Genomic DNA, 21720 nt, shown 5'->3' with positions numbered 1-21720 from the left:
CTGAGTCTCTTCCCGGGACTTGCATGACTGACAGTAATGAAAACCGAGCTACTGACATGATGAACACCTCCAGAGATAGAGGACCTTCAATGCTGCCCTAAATGCCAACTAGCTATCAGTATCCATCATATGTAGTGAGTCTGGACCTACTGCTCAAGGAGAAAGAGAGGACTAAAACTTTGTTTGGTTTTGCTATGGCTTTCTTGAGATGCAAGAGACTGCTGGAAGAGTTCATTAGTTCAGGCAGCATCCATACAGGGGAATGGGCAGATGACCTTTCAGGTCAAGACACCATCTGGACTGTGGTACCATGGGAGATGTAAACCTGTGCCTTTCATTTCCCTCGAAAGAGGGGCATTCACACTCCCTTCTTTTCCTTGGAACAATGGACATACTTTCAGTGGTGAGTTTACTAGGTACACCTGTATACCTGCTCGTTAATGCAAATATCTAATCAGCCAATCATGTGGCAGCAACTCACTGCATAAAAACATGCAGATATGGTGAAGAAGTTCAGTTGTTATTCAGACCAAACATCAGAAAGGGGAAGAAATGTGATCTAAGTGACTTCGACCATGGAATGATTGTTAGTGCCAGACAGGGAGGTTTGAGTATCTCAGAAGCTGCTGATCTCCTGGGATTTTCACACTCAAGAGTCTCTAGAGTTTACAGTGAATGGTGTGAAAAACAAAAAAAACATCCAGTGAGCAGCAGTTCTGTGGGTGAAAACACCTTGTTAATGAGAGAGGTCAGAGAAGAATGGCCAGACTGGTTCAAAGTGACAGTAACGCAAATAACGGTACGTTACAACAGTGTTGTGCAGAAGAGCATCGCTGAATGCACAACATGTTGAACCTTGAAATGGATGGGCTACAGTAGCGGAAGACCATGAACATACATTCAGTGGCCTCTTTATAGGTACAGGAGGTATCTAATAAAGTGGCTCTCAGGGTAGACTACTCCTATCTATGTAAGCACAGAGCTTTCTTAAGTTCTTCAAATGGTCCTTTGATCCCTAAGATGGCATTTTACATCACGTAACAACCCAATGAGTCTAACCCTGTCCTCCATCTCTGGCAGCTCTGTTTGTTCACCCTCCAGTGAATTAGCTTGGAATGTTTCACTTTGTTAAAGATGCAAACAAAAGACAAGTTGTGGTTGAAACAGAATGCTCAGTAAGCGCCAAGCATAGATAAACAATCATGAATTATATTACCTGCAATTGTCAAAGGACCTGATAATACCCCTAAATCATGATTGATTGAAACATTGTCTGTTCCCTGGGACTCCTTAAGCCTATTACAATTATTCTCAGAAAAAATAATCATCAATTATTAAGTATGCTTTTCAGTTCAGTGTCACAGTTGTATTTATATCAGTGGCTTTATCAACATTCATTCCATTAGCTCGAGTCTTTAACCCTTTCAGAATATTTTGCTTCTACCTTTCTTTTCTCTTTAAATTTCTTGATGTGTTAAAGATAGTAAGGTTAAAGTGAATTTGGTTCCTATTTGAAACACAGTAAATCATTGTAATATTTTAATACTTCAAACAGGAATCCTCCTCGATATTGCACTGCTAATCCATGCATTGATCATCACCTACCAACAGGAAGGAAATGAATAAGATAGGAAGAGTACAGAGAAAATTCACGAGGATGTTGCCAGAACTTGAGGACTTGAGTTATAGGCAAAGGTTGAATAGATTAGAACTTTATTCCCTGGAGCATTAGCGGATGAGGGGAGATTTAATAAAGGTACACAAAATTATGAGGGCATCGATAGGGGGAATACAAGCAGACCTTTTCTAGTTCTGGGTGAGACTAGAACTAGAGGTCATGGGTTAAAGGTGAAGGGTGAAATGCTTAAGGGGAACTTTTTCACTCAGAGGATGGTGCGAGTGTGGAACGAGCTGCCAGCAGAAGTGATGAATGCAGGTTTCAATTGCAACTTTTAAGAGAAGTTTTGACAAGTACATGGATGGGAGGGATATGGAGGGCTATGGTGTAGTTGTAGGTCTATGGGAGAATAACAGATTGGCATGGACTAGATGGGCCAAAGGGCCTGTTTCTGTGCTAGAGATTCAATGACTCCATGACTCTGTAGTATCTGCACAAACACAAGAATGTAAGGTACATCCTAGATATAGAGATTGAACCTAAAATGAGAAATTAAGAATCCAAGCAGGCATATTAGGAATAACGTAAGCCTCTTGGCCCCTCAAGACCCAAATCATGACCCAAAACCCATCTCGTAATCTTTCACCTATTTCACACTTGCTTATTGAGAATTTATCTAATTAATATTATTCAAAGACAGCACCCTCTCAGGAAGAGAGTTCCAAAGGGATACAGTATGCCACTTAGAGAACATAAATCATTTCTTTCTTAAATTAGAGATCCTTTATTTTTAAACAGTTCTAGATTCTCTCACATGAGGAAATCCAGTATTCACACAGGAAAAGAGATTCTACATCCTCCCAGGATCACATAAATCTTATTTAGCCTCTTTTCTCTGCCTCTCTCTCATAGCGTCATAAAAAACAGATTTCTTCAGAGTTCCGATGTGGGTAAAAGACAAGACTGGCAAAAGATAAAGCTCAAAGTTCAAAGTAAATTTATTATCGAAGTACATATATTACCATATACAATCCTGATATTTGTTTCCTTGTGGGTAGACACAGTAAATCCAAGAAACACAATGGAATTAATGGAAGACTGCAAGCAGTCAGATGAACAAACAACCAACGTGCAAGAGACAACAATATGCGCAAATACAAAAGAAAATAGCAATAACAATAACTAAATAAGCAAGAAACATCGAGATCAAGAGATGAAGAGTCCTTGAAAGTGAGTCTATTGGTTGTGGAATAGTTCTGTGATAGGACAAGTGAAGTTATCCCTTCTGGTTCAAGACCTTCATGCTTGACGGGTAATAAATGTTGCTGAATCTGGTGGTGTGGGTCCCGAGTATAATATGATATGAATGCTAGTTGGTCCTGGGATATGGAATTTAGCTGCAACTAGATATGCAGATCACCTAGTGCTTTGGTTTTAAGTTTCAAATATATTATGCCACAGTCCAAAAACACTCATCTCAGTTAGGCTCCAAAATTGTTACATACGCTCAGTGGTAAGGTTACTCTGGAAATATCTACTGGCTCTATCCGTATAGTTATAATTCATTGCTCTTGTCTTTGTATCAGACTGGGTGTTACACTGTAGAGTTGTGGTCTCTGTGTGTCCTGCAGAGGGAGTGGTGGGTTTCTTATGCACAATTTTCACTGCTGTTTCACAGTGGGAATTGCTGTACTCAGTCTGGTCTCTACATTACACTGTGAATTACAATGCACAATTCAGGACTCAATATCAAACTTGGCATCCATCATATCATACTGGACGATAGCATGTATAATTCTGGCCTCTTCTCAGACAAAGCTATATTGCACATAGTTCTCTTCTACATATCACAGAGCTTGTTACTGTGCACAGTTCCAGTCTTCTCATCAGGTTAGTGCTATATTTTCTATCAGACTGGTCATTATTGTACATGGCTGTGGTCTTTGTATATCAGATCCCTTAAGGTTGTTATAGCCGGGGGTGGTAATGGGGACAAACTCCCACTACCTATTAAATGCTCCCAATGGTGTGCACCTCAAATAGCCTCTGACAGCCAAGTCCAGCTCCTGGCCTTCAGGAGTGGCTTAGTTACTAAACTTGGTGGAACCATTTCCACTGACAGAAGAAGGGTCAAAGGCGGGTTACCGTTAAAACCAGTCACTTTGGGCAGATGGGGTTTGTCAGCCTTGGTTGGCAGCTCATCTAGGAGAAAGTAAACTCTGATCTCAAACTTCCGCTGCCTTGCAGCCATTCCCAATCATGGGGAAGCTTTTGTGAGTAAACCCCGAGGGATAAATCTGGAGCTAGAGCCCCTAAAGCAGTCCTGTGTTGAGTTCAACGCCAACTGGCAACTCCTGCAACAGCTGGTGCCAAACTGTATCGGTCTCTGCCATTCCTTTGGGTTCATTGGACACATGGACAGTGGGAGCTTGTTCCATGGACAGCAGCTTGCTTCCAATGTCGTATTGTCCTAGCTTTGCATGTCTAGACAGCTAAGACATCACATCCATCATCAATCCTGACTAGTGGAGGGCTCAGGTAAGGGCTAGGTATAGCTATGTACAACTCTGGTCTCCATATTATACTACGAGTTCCTGTGCGTGATAAATACAGTATCATGTTTAAGCAGCCTAGGTGAAATGAAGTCAGCAAGAATTATTTCTTTTGTATCAGTTATACAATGCTGTATGTAGAACCAGTAAACCAAATTTATTTAGAGCTATTTCATAAACTCAAGTACATTAACTATTCTATAGCTAATGCAATAAAAACAATGATTTGTGTTCCTTCACCTTTCTGCTCAGCCAGGTTTAAAGGACAGTTTAGACTAGTAATTATAGGCTCAGTGTCCACTTTATGAGGTACACATGTACATCTGCTCTTCATTGCAAATATCTAATCAGCCAATCATGTGGGAGCAACTCAATGCATAAAAGCATGCAGGCACAGTCTAGAGGCTGAGCTGTTGTTCAGACCAAACATACGAATGGGGAAGAAATGTGATCTAAGTGACTTTAACCATAGAATAATTGTTGGTGCCACATGGGGTGGTTTGAGTATTTCAGGAATTGCTGATCTCCTGGGATTTTCACACAAGACTGTCTCTAGAGCTTACAGAGAATGGTGTAGAAAACAAAAAGAAAAGAAAAACATCCAGTGAGTGGCAGTTCTGTGGGTGAAAAAGCCTTATTAATGACAGAGGTCAGACAAGAATGATCAGACTTGTTCCAGCTGATAGGAAGGTGACAAAAACTGAAATAACATTGTGTTACAACAGTGGTGTGCAGAAGAGCTTCTCTGAATGTATAACACGTCAAACCTTGAAGTGGATGGATTACAGCAGCAGAAGATCACAAACATAAAAATCATAAACATAAAAAAAACTGCAACAACTGACGACAGCAATTTGCTCATTTCATCCTAGACACATGTCGGATATAAAGGGATGAACTCTAATGAATAGAAAGTTTGAAATACAATGGTCTTAAATCATGAACATATTTCTTGTTATGATTGTCAAATAATGGATAATATACCAAAATTATTTTAAAAAGCTACTGCCCGAGAGGATACAATTCTGGAAGATAAACCTTTTTATAGGATATGAGATAAACATGAATTTGTAAACAGGCAATTTTCATCCACGCTCTTTGACTTCTTCCAAGTGTCGTCAGTGTTAAGGTTTTGAAACACTTCTATAGGAACAAGAGAGAAGGATAGTTCCATTCTCAACAGAGGTTGTATCAACCTGGATGGCATTTTTAGAACAACACCTTTTATAGGAAGTATGTCAATGGCTCTATAAAGCATGCAAGTATTACAGACAACTTGGATCTAGTTTCCTTTGAATGGCAAAAACAACGGGAGACACTACTGCTGTAAAAGGATAGGACAAATTTGTAACAGCGGAAAACTAATAATGCTGCTGCAAGTAAGCTTTTCATTGAACCTGTGCATGCATGTACTTGTCAAAAATCAAAGATCAAGGAAGATCAGGTTCAACTTTAATTGCCTAACATATTTACCTGTATTAGGAATCAGAATCAGAATCTGTTTTAATATCATTGGCATATGTCATGAAACTTGCTGACTTTCTGGCAGCAGCACAATGTAAAAAATAATAATAGAGAAAAAAATGTGATGTGTAGACGTGACACGCAATAGGAAAAAACAGCATTCAATAATAAACACAGGAGTTTCTGCAAATGCTGGAAATCCAGAGTAACACATATGAAACCAAAACTTCAGCTCTTTAATATTTCCATGGATGCTGCCTGGCCTGCTGAGTTCCTCCAGCATTTTGTGTGTGTGTAACATTTAACAATTATAAGGATTATGAATTATATAAAAATAAAGTTAGAAGTTATTAGTGCTTCCAGCAGATATCCTTCATCAGGACTGCCTTGAAGCACCAGAGATTTGGATTCCATTCTGATATTGAGTGTTGTCTGCACTGAGTTTGCATCTTTTTGTTGTGACCAAATATGGATATGGAATGAATCGTGCATGAATCCATAAATACCAGCACGTACTTAAAATGTAAACAGATTTATGAAAAATGTTCTAAAGTGCAGTACAGTGCAGTGCATTGACCGAGGTAATAGATAAGGGAGATGGAGATCACTAGGTAGAATGGTTGGACAGATTAACTGCATGGGGAAGAAACTTGTAATATGTTGCAAAGTTTTTGATTTGTTTTAATAGCTCTAATAGAGCTTTCCAGAAGGGAGCTTTTGGGAAAAGCAGTTTGCTAGGTGGGTAGTGATCGTAATCATTTTTTCTTCATGTTTCTTTGTCTTGGATGTCTTCTGCTGCCCTAACAATTTTCATGAGAGAATGCTGCATCAAACCAGATGGTAATGGCTGAATTGAGGATGTTTTCTATAATGGCAATATAAAATTGCACCAGTATGTTCTGAGGAAGATGAAACTATCCCAGCTGCTACAAAAATACATTGTTTCCCGAGCCCTTTTGTTAATGAAGGAGATATGGTTCTCCCACATGAGGTCCTCTGAAATAATGATGCCCAGGAATCTGCATGTTGAAGCGATGCTAACTGCAGAGTTGTTGATGATGAGTGGGTGGAGAGGAGACACACTTCTCCTGAAGCCGATATATATCTCTAGTGTGCCTGACAATAAACTCAACAGGCTTTGACAGTAAATACAGCCTAAGGATTTTTGCTGCTTCTTTTTCCTGCTAAGAAGGTAGCATTATGGAAGCTTTTGATGAAATTATTTTGATAGCAGAGATTATTTTAAAATTTAGCAATAGGAAAGCACAAACTGCAAGAAGAACAGAGATAAGATTTGATTCTGTTGAACTATGTTGCTGACATATTGCATGCAAATATGAAACTGCTTCACTCTCTCTGATGCTCTTCATCTCTGTTTCTTCCTTTTTAAATGCACTTACTCAGTCTTAAGTACAGATCCAAATATGAATTCATCCAACTGATCTTTTGTTTGTGCAATCCCATATAATGATGGTTGGTAGGCTATCTGACAATTAACACAATGGAGCCACACTAGCCAGTAATCCTCTCTTGTTATCTATAAGCATGGAATTTCACTAAAAGTCACCAAGAACAGAACCCCCATTTGATTTTTCTCCCCAATCTGAAACATAAAGGAAACTTGGCAAGAGCAATATTGTTCCTGATGATATCAATTAAATTGTAATGTCATAATCTGCAAAGGTTATTGGAAGACACTGTCAACAAAAAGAGAAGATGGTTAACTTACACCCCTCAAAAACAAATATTTCTCATTTGTCATGCTGTGGCTAACTCTTAGATACCTAACTAGCAGCCACTTTATTAGGTACCTGCTTACCTAATAAAGTGGCCAGCGAGTATATTTCTCATGATCTTTTGCAGCTGTAGCCCATCGACTTCAAGGTTTGACATATTGTGTGTTCAGAGATGCTCTTCTACACATTACTGTTGCAACGAGTGATTAGACTGAACAACAAAGATTTTGTTTCCTGAATACTCGGATGTATCTTATGGATTTTGGGCTGCTGATCATGAAAATCACCATAAAATTTCCCTATCATGCACCATTTCTTTGAAATTGCCTATACTAGTTATTTAAATTCATAATTCAAGTCAATTAAAATGTTGCCCACAATGTAAGCTGAAAAGTTTTCGATCTTGTCCAGACAAGTGTTAGCATGCTTAGGCAGGATGAATGCTGCATGGGAGAACAGGTTTTAGAGAAGTTATAAATCTCCATGAAGGATTTTGATACCTGAGACAGATTTTTCCTAGAAAAACTGATACCAAGTTTAAGGAAGGCATTTTTGTTGGTCCACAAATCAAATGATCATCAATAAAAGAGCTTCTAGTGGGACTGGAGAAAATCACAAGGAAGGCATTCAAAGACATTGTTGAAAATTTTCTTTGCAACTATAGAACACCAAACTATGTGCAGCTGGTTGACAACATGCTTCAGTCTTACAAATCTATGAAGTGCAGCAAGTCACTAAACATTCATTTTCTGCATTCCCATTTAGACCATCCCTGCAAATCTTGGTGCTGTCAGTGATGAGCATGGTGAAAGGTTTCACCAGGACATTGCAGTCATGGAGAAACTGTATCAGGGCAACAGAATCCACCAATGCTGGATGATTGTTGTTGGACACTTAAGCGAGAAGCCTCAGTCACTGAAGACAAATGAAAATCACCAACAAAACATTTTCAGCTTAGTTGAACTATTGCAAAGCATCAGCACCATTATGCATTTAAACACTTTATATTCAGTAAAAGTTCATATCTTTTCTCTCCAAATTCCTATGTGATTCAAGTAGTCTGAAATTATATTGTGTTCAGCTTCAAGTGATCTATCACACAGAAAACAATTCTAAGGCAGCAATACTTTTGAAAAAGATTGTTGTCCTGTGTTATTTGAGTTACTGTCACCTTCCAGCTTGAACCAATCTGTCCATTCTCCTCTGACTTCCCTCATTAATAAAGCTTTTTTGCCGGCCGAACTGCCACCCTCTGGATGTTTTTTTTTGTTCTCTGTGTCATTCTCTGTAAGCTGTAGGGACTATTTATTGTGAGTGAAAATCCCAAGAGGTCATCAGTTTCTGAGATACTGAAACTATCCCATCCGCCACAAACAATCATTCCATGGTCAATGGCACTTTAATCATTTTCTTCACCATTCTGATTTTTGGTCTGAACGTCAACTGAACCTCTTGACTATGTTTGCATGTTATTATGCATTAAGTTGCTGCCACCTGATTGGCTGATTAGGTATCTGCATTAACGAACAGGTGTACAGGTGTACCCTAATGAAGTGCCTACTGAATGTACACAAAAGACACATTAAAATGGTAACTGGGAATATGTACTGATGTCAGTTTGGATGAGTCATTTCAGGCTAGTGACTGAACATAGGAAATAAATTCTCATCTGAAAGCAAAGGTAAAATATTCCCTCAACCTAATTGCATCCTGGATATTATTAAAGTGTTGAAATAATATTGCAAAATTGAAGGTTTTATTTATTGATATTAGTATATTTTGATCATGCGTTAGACAGCTGATTTCCAAAGAAAACAAAATTGTCAACAAAATCCTTGCAATTAAATAATATTTCTATTCATTTTCAAATATTTATGTGAGTACTGTTTTCCACTTTTCTGAAACCATTTACAAAATCTGTCCTGATAGGTCACATCTTTCTTGGTAAATACGCTACTGAATTTGGACCACACAGAAAGGAATTTGAATTAATTCCGTTGTTTACGTTGAACCACTGGAGCATATCACTGATGTAATAATGAAATGAATAAGTTAAGCCATATCTAAACCTGTTGCAACTTTGATTAATGGTTCAATCTATTTGGTATCATTTGGCACGGCATTATATTCTGAAAAATGTTCAGTGACATAAAATACCAACTTCACCTTGACTAGCATCCTATATTCAAGCATTTTGAATCACATTCTATATTGTAATCAAAGCAGATATTTATTAGCAAGCTCAAATTATATAGAAATATAATTTTTATTCTCAATAAGTAGCAAAATATATCTAATGTCATACCATCGATCACAGGAAATGCTGGACGATGCTGGAACTTCAGAGTGCATTACCGTAGTTGGGCTTTTCATAATGGTCAGAGACTTCTTGTAAAGAAAATTATATAAGGAAAGTTCATTGTCAAATGATATCTTGGCTTTCAGCAAGATAAACCAGAAGATAATGAAAATAAACAAATGTATTTTTGTTTGTCTCAATAACAACCCAAGTTGGTATCGATTCATTTGCCTGACTCCATCTGTTTGACCTTTACAATTTTGGCATAGCCTGCAATTTGATTGATCACTTGAAATGCATTATGTTAATTTGAATGGTGACTTTAGAAACTAGTACAAGTGATGAAAATATGAAATTTTTGATTAGAATGGAATTAGAATTTGGAACAGCTGCTGAACTTAAAATTCTCCTATACTGTAAATATGACTTTTCCTGTCCTTGGACCTGTCCAAAAGTCATCGGAGCAGAAGTATTTCATTTGATCCATTGAGTCTATTCTGCCATTTGATTATGACTGATTGTTATTTTCCCTTAACCCCATCTCCTGCCTTCTCCCTTCAGCCTTCGGCATCCACTTTAAATATATCCAGAATGATTTGGCCTCCACAGCCATCTGTGGCAATGCATTCTAGTGATTCCCCACCCTCTGGCTAAGCAAATTCCCCCTCATCTCTGTTTTAAGGGGACATCCTTCTATTCTGAGGCTGTGCCCTCTGGCCCAAAACTCCCCACTATTGGAAGCACCCTCTCTACATCCACTCTAGCCAGTATCTCCATACACTTCCAAAAGTCATTTTGTTGATAGAATAGAATAGAATTAGAATAGAACAGAACTTAATTGTCATTGCTCAAGATGAGATTGCAGTGCTACTCTAGTCTGTGCAAAACAGATATTTACAATGCATGAGGCATGGTGTAATAAAAAAAATCCCATAATTACATGCAACAAGCGACTTCAATAGTCCTTAACACTCGAAGGCCTTTGACAAACTGGGTTGTAGCATTATTCAGCTATAATATTTCCTTTTATTTCTCATGGTTATTGGCAATGTATTTTCACTCTTCATTTCTCCTTCTAGGCTGTTGTTAACAATTTATACCCAAGAATGTTTCAATCCTAAATCTAAATTTGATGCACGTTTTATTTTTTTGCCATGTGATTACCATTGTGGTTCCTGTTATTATCATACACCAGCCCCTTTTGTCTATATTCTTTGGTCTCTATTCCTGTTATTTCACCTTGTTCTAATTCTAGCTTGCACAGTTGCTGAAGAAAGTGCTGTTAAAAATATTGTTTCACTGCTATGGCTAAACTGGCTTACAAAAACCTTATAATTTGCACGTCGAACTTTCCTTCACCCAACCCCGGATAAACTTTCTTCCCAGAAATGAATTGTACCGCTGGCTATAGATTATTGTGAGGAAGAAGCTCATCTTTGATCAGAAGCTACCAATGAGAATTTTGGTCACCAGCATATATGGATCTGAACATGCAAAGTTGGGGATAACTGATACTCGTAACCTCCTCATGCATTTGATATGAGCAAGCAAAGATGAATTTCTCTCCTGCATCTGAGCAGTTACAGAAAATTATCAGCCCAATATCTTTCAACATGCAAAGAAAAAATACTGTCTTTATAAACAGTATTTTAAATTACTTTAATGCTGCATTTCTAACTGACCAGAGTATGTGAAAGATTAAATGCTGATACACAACCATTATGACATATTTCCCATTATATTATATGTTACTCTTCATTGAGCTACTTAGAGATAAACATCAAAAATGCTGTAAATATACTCAGCAAGTCAGTTGGAATCTGTGGAGAGATAGAAAGAGTTATCTTTGGGTTGCTGATATTTCACCAGAACTCAGAAGTTACAAATCGAAGATTTTTCATCTGTAAAAATGGGGAAGGGGAATGTCTGTGATAGGGCAGAGGCCGAGAGAGATTGAACGGCATGAAGGGTGGTGATGGAGAGAGGGTGGTGACAAGTTAATCACAACTGATTTTTCAAGGAAAGGTGTAAGATTAGAAAGAGGAATAAGAGCAGAGGGGAAAGAATATGCCAAAAGACTGCAGTTGCAGAGATCTAGAAATAAAGGAGAATACTGGAAATACTCTATAGGCAAAGCAGCATCTACAGAGAGAGAAAATGAAGTTCATATTACAGTCTTGGTAATTTGACATCTGAGCTGGCCCATTCTAAAACAAATTGGAAAGGCTGGATATCTGGTGTTGGTTGAATGCAGGTGTTGAGTCCTGAAATGTTGATGAATACACATGAATGGATAAGTAAATGCCATTCTTTGAGTTTATTTTGGACTTCACTGGAAGAGTTTAAGAAATCAATGACAGAGCAGTCAAAGTGGGAGAGCTTATGTAAGGAGCATTAAGGTGACACGTAAGTAAGTTTAAGGTGAGGGTCATCATCGTAAACTGAAACATGGTGTTCTAGAGTCCATGCTTGATTTCTCCAATGTAGTGGTGTACATGTTGCAGGCACCTAATGCAGTAACTAATGCAAATGAATTATTGTCTCACCTGGATCCCTGCACAGAGGAAATTTGTCCTCTGGTTACAGGGGGAAATATAATGAAAAGGGTGTGTGGGTTTGGTAGCGACAGATGGAAGACCTAAGCTGAGAGTCATCGAACCTGAAAGGGGAGGGAAGGGGAAGATGTGTTTAGAGGAAAGAGAGACAGAACTAAATATAATTGGCTATGCTTCATTGTAAACTTTTGGTTACACTTTTAATGTTGTTTCGGGCATTTTAATTCTGTCATATACACTTAGTGGCCACTTTAATAGGCACAGCTGCTTATTAAAACAATTGTCTAATCAACTAATCAAGTGGCAGCAATTCAATGCATAAAAGCATGCGTACATGGTCAAGAGGTTCACTTGTTGTTCAGTCCAAGCATCAGAATGGGGAAGAAATGTGATCTAAGCGACTTTGAACTTGGAATGATTGTTGGTGCCAGATGGGATGGTTTGAGCATCTCAGAAACTGCTGTTCTCCTAGGGTTTTCACACATAACAGAGACTAGTGAGAAAAACAAAAACCATTCTGTGAGCAGCAGTTCTATGGGCAAAAATGCCTTGATAATGAGAGACATCGGAGCAGAATGGCTAGGCTGGTTCAAGCTGACAGGAAAGTGACAGTAACTCAAAAAACAACACATTAAGATTGCGAGTTACTTGCTGTAGGAGAACAAATTTCTGAGCCGTTCCTGCAGCCATATTATTTATTGGTGATAGTGGCGCACATTGTGATAGTAATGCTGTCCTAAAGTTAAGTGAAGCTGGTTGGACTTCCCCTTTGGTTGCAGATGATGACTGATGGTCCATGTGCAATATGAATGCTCACCACTTCTCAGCCCATGCCTGAACATTGTTCAGTTCCAGACCCATGTGTGCATTGAGATTTATGTGTAACTGAATAAATGTATAATCAAAAGTCTTAACCTATAACTGAAGGAAACTCACACATGAAAATTTTGAAGCCCATATTGCAATGCTGTCAAGATTCTGGTGTGGAACCCTGAATGAGGATGGTTGTGGATTCCGGTGCCCACATCATCATTATTTTGCAGGGAATATGATGTCAACCTGATAGCGTAAACTTCGATTTCTCCAACTTCCATTAATTATTTCTCCTCCCTTTCCCTCCACCACCATTCCCCACTCTGGCCCCCCTCTTATTGCTTCTCTCCTCCTCACCTGCGTATCACCGCCCCGGGTGCCACTTCTCCTTCGTTTTCTCCCATGGTCCTCACTCCTCTCCTATCAGATTCCTTCAGCCCATTACCTTCCCAGCTTCTCACTTCATTACTCTCCCTCCCCACCCACCTTTTAGCTTGTATTTCTTCCCTACCCCCTCCCTCTGATTTCTTAATCTAGCATCTTCCCCATTCCTTTCCAGCCCTGCTGAAGGGTCTTGGCCCAAAAACAGCAACTGTTTATTACTTTCCATGGGTGCTGCCTGACCTTCAGAGTTCTTTCAGTGTTTTGTATGTGTTACTCTGGATTGCCAACATCTGCAGAATCTCTTTTCTTTACGACTAGACAGAAGAGAGTTGTCCTACAATTCTCTGATATTATTTTCCTAAGTGTTTTTAATGCCGTGCCGATTGATAATGCATTCAGATGATAAGTGTTTCCATTTCCCATCTGGAAGTCAGCTCAATTTTCCCAATTAAGGACTGCATGAGGTATGAAAGTGAATAATTATGGCAAAATGTTTACTGAGTATTGGTGTTGCTTGATAGCACTATTAATGATCCATCTCGTTACTTTGCTGATGACTGAGGGGAATCTGACTGAGTGCGAATTGACCATGTTCTTGAAGTCCTATGTTTTGCAGACAACACATACCTGGATAAGTTTCCACTTTGTGGACTGAACATCACAGCAGAGACTTAGTCTGGTTAAAGGTACAGATTGATGGCCAGGTCCCTCTGGTGCTCCTCCCCTTTCCCGTTCTTCCATGGTCTTCTACCCTCTCCTATCAGATTCCCCCTTTTCCAGCTGTTTATCTCTTTACTTTACTTCACCCCTTCCTTCTCTCTCAGTTTCACCTATCACCTGCCACCTGTGCTTCCTCCTCTGCCCCCATCTTCTTATTCTGACCTCCCCTTCCTTTCCAGTCCTGAAGAAGGGTTCTCAGCCCAAAACATTAATGATCTACTCTTTTCCATAGATGTTGCTTGGCCTGCTGAGTTCCTCCAGCATTTTGTGTGTCTTGTCAAGGTACAATTGGTTCTGCAGTACAATCCTTCAGTACTGCTACAGCAATGTTGATGGGACTTTCCTTTCAGCTTTCGCAGTATCTACTGCACCCAACTGCTTCTGAGATCACATGGGAATTGTTGAAGACTGCACTAGGTGGCCAATTTACTTGATCTTCTGCTGCTGCAGGCTCCACGTGCTAAGTGTCCAGAGACACTCTTCCTAACATGACTGTTGGAATGTGTCGTTATTTGTCGCCTTTCTGGTCGCCTGAACCAGTTTGTCCATTCTCCTCTGACCTCCTCATTAATAAGGTGTTTTTTATCGACAGACCTGCCACTTACTGGATGCTTTTTTTCCCACTATCCTCTATAAACTCTCTAGACAGTTGTGTGTGAAAATCCCAGGAAGCCACCCTGCCTGGGACCAACAATCACTCCATGGTCAAAGTCACTTAAGTCATCTTTCTTCCCCATTCTGATGCTTGGTCTCAACGACAGCTGAACCTCTTGACCAGGTCTGAGTGGCTGTCACATGATTGACTGATTAGATATTGCAATAACAAGCAGGTGTACAGGTGTACCTAATAAAGTACCTCCTGAGTATAGTTTCTGTATTGATAGGGATCCCAAGAAGAGAGCCAGATGGATTATCCAGTCAGCTTTATTACTGACAATGATTGCAGATACTTCAGCTTTGTCACTAACTGAACTTCACATTTGGCCATTAATTTTCCATAACTGCTTTTATTTTCCCAAAAGGAATTCAATTAATGCAATAATTCTGCACTTTTCACCTAGCCCTGACTTTTATCCCCTGTCTCTTTAAGTGTTCATCCAGTTCCATTTTGAAAGATATTGGATTGCTTCTTTCTGCCAAACATTGTATTCCAGATCACCATGTCATGTTGCTAATATACCAAAACACTTCCCATCTCACTCTGTTTTTTTTTACTGTTTATTTGGTTATTAAAACTTCTGCCATTGAAAACTTTATCTGCTTGTTTCCTTCTTCTAAATACTGGATAATTGCATTCAATCTGCATGAACTCTGAAGAGAGCAACAAGCTTTATATTCCCCCTGCAAATATATAATCACCAAAGCACTTCATCTTACAAATTACAAGGTTTATTAAATTCACAGATTGACATAGAAAAATGAGACATGCCTAGCTCTGTATCATAAATGTTAAGCATAGCTTGTAAAACCAACAATGGAAATCAATTACCTTATTGAGTCATTTATATTTTTAATGTCTATAAAATGTGCTCTGAATCTTTGTTATTTTAATAAAATTCCCATTTCCCTAGTGTCTCTTCTAACATAAAGCTTCCCACCTCCATGCTCACATTAGTCAAATACATCTCAAAGCCACAGTTGGCTCAGTTCTCTGATTAAGAGCCCAAATGATGAATTGTGTAGAGGTTGCATTTCCTGTTTGTTTCGTGTTATTTGGTCTCATATAATTTTATAATTTTAGCAGCTCAATTAAAAATTGTCATCAACAGTCCCCCTGATATCTGATTCATTTTAAAGTTTATCCTTTCAGTCAATATTTCTTCTATTTCTTTTTAAAATTACACACTTGGGAATTTTGGTATTAAATTCCAGTTTACATTTATTAACTAATCAATTAGAATAGGAATGATTAACATTAGTGACCATAAGAGATAGACATAGGAGCAGAATTAGGTAATTCAGCTCATCAAATCTGCACCATCTTGGCTGATTTATTATCCCTCTCAACCCCATTCTCTTGCCTTCTCCCTTTAATCTTTGACACCCTTACTAATCCAGAACCTATCAACCTCTGCTTTTAATATACCCAATGACTTGGCCTCCACAGCTGTCTGTTGCAATGAATTCCACAGAATCCCCACCCTTTTGAAATCATTCTCCTCCCCACTATTAACCACACTCTCTATTTCACTACCTGATGTATTAGTATATTTTGTGGCTTACATTAGTGGCTCTTTTGTTGGAGTCGGATGCTCGTGAACTCAAGTGCAGCTTCAGAGACTTGGGCAGAGAAAGCTAAGCTAACACTGCATACAATGCTGAGAAAGTGCTGCATAGTTGGCAGTGCTACCTTTTGGATGAGAATTTACACTGAGCTCTTAATGATCTAACAGCAATATTCTGAAGGGGAGAAAGTAAGTTGTCCTGGTGTCCTGGCCATTGGTCACATGGCTGACTGTGGGAGCTTGTTGTGTATAAATTGGCTGCCACTTTTCCAACACTGCAGCAGTTACTAAAATAGAATATTAATTAGCTGTAAAATGCATTGGGATATTCAGAGGTCATGATAGGTTACTTCATGAATGCATGTCACACTCCCGTGTACACTCAAACCATTATTTTTTAAACATTGAATGATAATCTGAACACTCCACCATGGAAGATACTATTGTTTATATCTCAAACACACAAGATTCTGCAGATGCTGAAAATCCAGAGTAGCATGTACAAAATGCTGCTGGAACTTAATAGCATCTATAGAGAAGAATAACAAGTCCACATTTTGAGCTGAGATCCTTCACTAGGACTCAAAAGGAAGGGGGAAGAAGTCAGGATAAGAAGGTGGAAGGTGGGAAAGGAGTACAAGGACCTTTCCTGCTGAGTTCCTCCATCATTTTGAGTTTACTGTTTTTATCTATCCAATTTTTAAAAATTCATAATTCATTATTCTCCATTTCTGCCCTTTGACTATGCATTGAGTTATACATTGCCTTGAAATCACTAATAAACTACTTGTGAGACAATTTATTAAAATACTTTATTAAACATCTAACAGTATCTGTTGTTTTTGCTACATGACATTATTACTTGAAGTCCTGGATCTATTAGATTATTTTGCACATTACTTATCACTTCAGTGAGGCATATTGGACAGTAAAATAAAATTATTAAAGCCGCATGCTAATTCCACCTGATTAGTCGTTACATATTTAGTCCTACTTACAACAAAATCAAACCCTCTTTAATGACATTTGTCTTTTCATTGGTGGTGCAGATGAAATATCAGTTTCCAATACTTGTCCAGAGCACAAAAACCTGCATAATTTGGCATTAATCTGATTTTCTTACTTTGTTGTGGAAAGTATCACGTTGATACAATGAATGGGCAGGGGTGGAGGGGGAGGTGGAACGGCTGGTTTTTAAAGAGGAATCATTATTCAGCATAACTGTTGAGTTTCACCACTGATGTAGGAACATGTTACGTGGCAAATTTTCCACTTGTCCCCGTGACTCCAGAAGATTAAGAATTAGAAAACAACACTTAATTTATTTATGTGGCCTTGGTTCTAGATGCAGTATACTGTTGTTAGTGATTAAAATCTCTGGTCAGCTGACCCATTGATATACAGAGGTTTTAGGTTTGTAGAAATAATTAGACACAGTATACAACTTTAAAGCAACCAGCTTCAACATTTTAGATTTATCAGCCATTTATCTGTATTTATCTCTATTTCCATTCAGACAATTTTGGAGTCTTATTGATTAGTTACGAAGAACATAAACCCATCCTTATTAAATTCCTCATAGTAAGTTAGCATTTGTTATGTCACTAAACATGAATGAATTTCTATAGATGTACCATGGAGAGCATTCTTACTGGTTGGATCACCAGTGGTATGGAGGGGCCATTGCACTGGATTGGAAAAAACTGCAGAAAGTTGCAAACTCAGCCGTCCCCGTTATGAGCACTAGCCTCCCCAGCACCAAGGTACCTTCAAAAGGCAATGTCTCAAAATGTGCCATCATTAAGGAATCTTATCACCCAGGATATGCTTTCTTCTCGTTGTCCCATCAAGGAGGAGGTACGGGAGCCTGAAGACGAGATACTCAAAGTTTTAGGAAAAGCTTCTTCCCTTCTGCCAACAGACTTCTGAATGGACAATGAACCCACATACACTAACTCAGTACATATACACTCTTTTACTTTAGTTTTACATCTATATATTTCTTATTGTATTGTATAGCTTTTTATTATGTATTGCACTGTACTGCTGCCACAAGACACCGAATTTCACAGCATACTGTATGTCAGTGATATTAAACCTGATTCGGAATCGGAAGAAAATAAATTGTAACCCATGAGGAAATGAGCAGGGTTACTCAAATTTAATGGTAATGTGACAAGCAGAAGACAATCTCTCAGTCTGAGATTATTTAGTGGTTTGCAATCACCAAACCAATATATACATTTTAATAAAGCATTTTGGAACTACAAAGCTGTAAGATACAGAACAGATAATTTATTTTGCTTTATTTTCTACTCATTTGTGAGTCAGGACGATAAATGTAACTATATAATTATGTGCTGGATGCAGTGAAAATAGACAATATTTCAACCAGATCTCACAATGACAAAGTAACAGCACAAGGTGATTTCAATTGACTTTATTGGATTAAAGTAACGTTTTAAAAAAATTGAACTCATACTACAAGTAGTATGTCATGTAGAAAAATGTTTTGAGCAATAGATTAGATGCAAAATGCAGCTCACACAAATTTATTGCACTCATTTGTTGAATAAGTCATTTAGCAAGTCATTACCTTTAGTATAAAGGTGCAATTGGAAGACTTTGCTAAGGGATATGCGTCAATATAATTAGTCACATTTTGTTATTAATAAGCAGATCAATATTTATCAGTGAAAACTGGACATTAATCTATCACATGGCTCGATACCGCACGAACTTTATACGGTCACTTGCTTCATCTTAAGTCTTTTTAAAAATAAAGGTCATCTATCAATTTCCCTATCACTTGCCTGTCTCTTTCCCTTAATAGTAGAGCAGATTTCCCCATTGTAGAGTTTCATCTGTATTATTTACTGATGTGATTTCAACCCGATTTCCCGTTGTCCCCTCCTCTCGGTTGTTCCATAACTAGTGATTTATGTTTCGCTGCATTGCTACAAACATTTCAGTGTTTGTAAGTAATACCTTTGAAATTCGGCCTGATCCTCGCATCGTATCCCGAAGTCCTGCCCATCAGCTTGTCCAGAAAGTCTGACGGGGACGGAGGTTTGGCGGCGGATCTCGCAGCTTGCACCTCCTTGGCCGCGGCCAAACTGTATGAAGGGAATATGCACAAGAATGAAGCGTCAACTGAAAAAAAAACATGAATTCCTCATTGCGCCGAACGCCAGAGACAACAAAAAGCAGCCGCGCAACTTAGTGTAAATACAATTACACAAAAATAAATAATTAGTATTGAAGTCACGCAGAACATTGCAGTTTACAAAATAAAGTGCGGATATTCATTGTCTCAATAGTTTGTTTCTGACCTTACTGGCAACGATATTGAACTTATAATGTGGTTTTGTGTTTGCGTTATGAACGCACGTACGTATTTCAGGACCGCGCAACTGATTTATAAACACCAACCCTTGGTGCAATTATAGAGACACAAATGTTCTGTCATTAATATTCGGGACAATTGAATAGCGGCAAATAATTGCCATTCTACACGGGTTGTCCGAACACCAGGGCACGTTCCTTATATTCAACAGTCTAAGTCCAGTTCTCGTCCTTACGATTTTTTGTTGCATTCGAAATACTAAGCACATTTGGATCTTATTTGTGATGGATCATGTGTAGTGGGATGTTTCGATTCTAAACTGCCTGTATTCAGCTTAGCGTCAGTTATTACACGAAATGAGAGTCATTATGGAGCCTTAGTCGAACCACTGCTTACGCAACCGACTTATCAAGATATGGAGCGCTGTACTGAAAACAGAATTTGTATTGCTGAAGCACAACTTATTTATTTAAATGGTCAAGTAATCGCGGATCTCAATTTAAATTGGGGGACGCTGTTAAGGGATGGTTCATGAGATATTTCAATTTACCGGGAGGGCGCGGGCACTAGTAATTAGACACGAATGTGTTCAGTTTCTTGATCACTGGGATTAGCGTTAAATTTTGAAACAAAAATCTACACCGCACCATGTAATTTTTATTACATCCTCGCCAGATGCTTCACCCTTATGTCAGATGGTCAATTGAAGGGGCGCTAACTGTAAAACGCCTTCTCTTAAAGCGTTGTACACCAGGCGCCTTTAAACTGCAGCATCAGCATCGATGCGTGTTTTTTTTTGCCCCGTTTGGAATCGATCTTGTTCATCTTTAAAGGATTGCAACAAAAATGATCAAATGGTGATGAAACTCAGACCGCGTCTGGGCTGAAACGGAACCGGTCAAGAATAAGTTAGATTAATTTTAAATAACTTAATTGACGAGGGATATAAATGGTACAGGTTTTTAAGATGAACAGTCAGTCTTGTTGAACAAGTGCAGTTTCAATCTGCTGTGAGGAATGCTAAAACTTTAACCCGCACACCCCAGCAAACAAGCACATTGCACCACCAGGTGCAAAAGGAATGATTATTGCAACTGATGTCTAACGTATACCTAGCGTTAATTTCACGGCGGGGTCTCTTGAAGGCTGCGAAGCTTGATTAATGAAGAAGAGTTTTAGAACATGTTTGTTCCTGTCCAAGTAATTAAATAAGCAGTAGGAAGATGCATGAAGTATTCGTTTTGAAGATTTTTTTTTGGGGGGGGGGGGAAGTAGTTCCATTCATAGTTGACGTGCGGTACAGGTCAGGTCCCACCAATAGTTGGCGGTATTGCCCAACGACGAGCAGCGCTCGACAGGCAGCTTCGGCGAGCTACAGATCACTGCGGTCTAATCCAATGCAGCACAATTAATATTGTGGCTTTGGCTGTACGGTCATAAACCGAAATGAGATTACGGCGTGTTATTTAATGGTGATTTGGCAATGTAAATCTATTGAAACGGGTTCCAATCTAAACCGGAGACAGAACAACAATCCTCATTCCTTAGAAATCAGAATTCTCCACAGCATTCGCTGCAATCATACTGTATATAGCCGTTGTTTTAATTAAATCTCCTAGTTCCCACGAAGCTAGTTATTGCAATAACGGCAAGAGAGCAAAGACTACAACAAACGTCTTACCTGAAAAATACGATTGTCTCCCACAGGTAGAGGCGCAGAGCGACTAGGCTGTGCATTTTGAATCCTGGACGATGTTAGAAAGTGCTGTTAATGCAGGTGTCGTTAGAAATCTCCAATGGTCTTGGCGTTTTTTTTTGGTGTGTGTGTGTTGCTGGCTCGCTCCCTCTTCGCTCTAAGATCTTGATTCTTTCAGCGTCCTGGGATAGGTAATAACGTGATGTTTTCAGGACCCTGGACAGGTCCACTCCTGGAGCGGTTGATGTTTGAGAGCCCCAGCCGAGGGAGCACTCCCTCCCCTTTCCCCAAATAATTGTCACATTAAAAATT

General features: G+C 38.9%; 1 protein-coding gene across 1 annotated transcript in view; it reads right to left on the bottom strand.

Moving 5' to 3' along the window:
• The window catches only part of glra1 (glycine receptor, alpha 1), a 128162-nt gene extending 106713 nt beyond the window's left edge, over nucleotides 1-21449 (bottom strand). The window contains exons 1-2 of the mRNA XM_072264512.1: nucleotides 21394-21449; nucleotides 19355-19482 (exon numbers count right to left, since the gene is read on the bottom strand). Of these exons, the coding sequence (XP_072120613.1) occupies nucleotides 19355-19482; nucleotides 21394-21449 (184 nt within the window). The remainder of the gene's footprint in view (nucleotides 1-19354; nucleotides 19483-21393) is intronic.
• Between the last annotated feature and the right edge of the window lie 271 nt (nucleotides 21450-21720).

This window comes from Mobula birostris, chromosome 7, assembly GCF_030028105.1.
Source record: "Mobula birostris isolate sMobBir1 chromosome 7, sMobBir1.hap1, whole genome shotgun sequence".
Taxonomy (NCBI): Eukaryota; Metazoa; Chordata; class Chondrichthyes; order Myliobatiformes; family Myliobatidae; genus Mobula; species Mobula birostris.
The sequence above is the reverse complement of the archived record's forward strand: the minus strand, read 5'-3'. Positions and strand labels throughout refer to the sequence as shown.